The 2515-nt window shown below is 42.1% G+C and overlaps 1 protein-coding gene across 1 annotated transcript; it reads left to right on the top strand.

Moving 5' to 3' along the window:
• The first annotated feature begins 282 nt into the window (after positions 1–282).
• Positions 283–2172, top strand: LOC142150346 (E3 ubiquitin/ISG15 ligase TRIM25-like). The gene has a single exon (XM_075205544.1). It carries the CDS (start codon positions 389–391, stop codon positions 1982–1984), a length of 1596 nt encoding a protein of 531 aa, XP_075061645.1. The 5' UTR covers positions 283–388; the 3' UTR covers positions 1985–2172.
• The last annotated feature ends 343 nt before the right edge of the window (positions 2173–2515 follow it).

Here is a 2515-nt window from a genome sequence, read left to right as displayed (position 1 = left end):
CTGGATTGGTAACTTTGCTACACCAGTGATCCCAGTATAAATGACAGAGGAGAGGTACATAAGACAAAACTATTTATTATTATCAATCATTATTATAAAATACTAATAAAGTAAATTATTGTGTTTTTGAAAAAGTCACTGTGTCTAATTGCAGCACAATTAATAATTTTCAGCTTATTAATTGACCTCTAATGTTTCCAAAAGGTACATTTTTCTACATGATGTCTTAGCTGTGTCCCTTAGTATAACTGAGCCTATAGAGTGATAGCCTATATAGCTTATCAGAGTGATAAGCTCAGCCTCACCCTGTGTGAATATTGTGCAACACACGCATTGGTATCTGTGAGTCCGAGATTGTCACTTTGTTTTCTCTCTTCTGCTGTCAGCGATGGCGACTGCTGATCTGAGACAGGAGCTGGACTGTTCCATCTGCCTGAACATTTATACTGATCCTGTAAGACTGAGATGTGGACACAACTTCTGCCGGGTCTGTATTGATCGTGTGCTGGATACACAGGAGGAGTCTGAAGTTTATACCTGTCCTGAATGCAGAGCTGTGTTTCAGGATCGTCCTGTCCTGGAGAAAAACAGGAAGCTGTGCAACATAGCAGAACATGTCCGCTGTAATAATCCAGAGAGGGAAACTGGGGTATTCTGCACATATCCTGTCCACTCTCCAGTACCTGCTCTTAAAACCTGCCTCATGTGTGAAGCTTCTATATGTGATATACATTGTAAGACACACAAGTCAAGAGAACACAACTTAATTGATCCCACCACTTCCTTGGAGAAGAGAAAATGCTCCGTCCATAAGAAGATCCTGGAGTATTACTGCACCGAGGATGATACTTGTATCTGTGTGTCCTGCACTTTGGCTGGAGAACATCGGGGCCACCTGGTGGAGACGTTGGATGAAGCATCTGAGAAGAAGAAGGAGAAACTGAGATATGTTCTGCAGACACTGACCACAAAGAGAGAGGAGACTGAGAAAAGAGTCCAGAGTCTGCAGGAGCGCAGGAGTGAAGAAAAGGAAAAAGCAGCTGGTGTAACAGAGACAGTCACTGCCCTGTTTAGAGACATCAGGAGACAGCTGGAAGAACTGGAGAAGAGAGTCCTGAGTGAGATCTCCAGGCAGGAAGAGAGCGTTTTACTTTCAGTCTCTGATCTGATCCAGCAGCTGGAGATAAAGAAGGACGAGCTGTCCAGGAAGATGCGTCACATTGAGGAGCTGTGTAACATGTCTGATCCAGTGGCTGTCTTACAAGAACCAGACACAGGTAACTTGTGTGATATTGAGGACAGAGAGAGACATGATGACCAGGTCTCTGGTGAAGGAGATCTGGATGTGGGTCTCATCTCAGAGACATTATACACAGGATTATCTGATATAATAACAGGTATAAATATAGGGATCTATGTGCAGGGACCAACAGACATATTACTGGATGTAAACACAGCTGGTAATAATATACTTATACCAGGTAACATGAAAACTGTCTCTGTGTCAGATATAAACCAGAATCATCCAGAAACACCTGAGAGATTTCAGGATTATCCTCAGGTATTAAGCACCAGGAGTTTCTCCTCAGGACAATATTACTGGGAAGTGGAGGTCAGTAAATCAGTATTATGTAGGGTAGGGATGTGTTATCCCAGTATAGACAGGAGAGGACGTCAATCAGCCATTGGAGATAATAACAAGTCCTGGTGTTTGTGGAGGTATAATAATCAGTTTGCATTGAGACATGACAGTAAACTTATCCAGTTACCTGACAATATTCGCTGTGATAGAGTGAGGATATATCTGGATTATGAGGCTGGACAGCTGTCCTTTTATTCTCTGTGTGACCCAATCAGACACTTACACACCGTCACTGCCACCTTCACTGAGCCCCTTCATGCTGCATTATGTGTATGGGACGGTTGTATAAAGATATCTGGGGGAGAATCAGGAGCTGGAAGAAATCTGCAGAGAGACCGATGACATCACAGGGAGGGGAATCTGATTGGTCAATAGAATGGAGCAGTGGGTGGAGTTACAGCTGTGTATAAGTATATGAAGAATATGATCCTGGTACAAGTAATCAGTGTATAATCTGGTGGACACTGCAAGTTGTATGTTCAATATTCCAGTAACTGTGTTTATGTCCAACGTTCTAATGCTTGTATTGCAGGAATGGTAAATATATATGTTTATGTAAATCTAATGTGTAATGATTATTCTTCAATTATATGTCAGTAATGTAATTAATAAATGTCACAAATAGTTCCTGTAATTTGGCATTATAGTATTAGACAGCCGGTGTCTCTGTAGCTGTTCGGGTACTACAAGTCCCAGGATCTATGTAACACATAAGTGACACATGTAGGCTGGAAGTACTGATTCCAGCTGAGCAGAGTATCCGACTGTATGGCAGAGAAATAAAATATTTTTTACAGCTGCTGCAGTGATCTACATGTGGTGGCTGAATGCCGAAAATGACTGGAATTTTTGGGGGCCACGGTTAGCATCTAC

The sequence above is a fragment of the Mixophyes fleayi genome, chromosome 4 (assembly GCF_038048845.1).
Source record: "Mixophyes fleayi isolate aMixFle1 chromosome 4, aMixFle1.hap1, whole genome shotgun sequence".
In the NCBI taxonomy this organism is placed as follows: domain Eukaryota; kingdom Metazoa; phylum Chordata; class Amphibia; order Anura; family Limnodynastidae; genus Mixophyes; species Mixophyes fleayi.
This window is presented reverse-complemented; position numbering and strand designations above follow the sequence as displayed.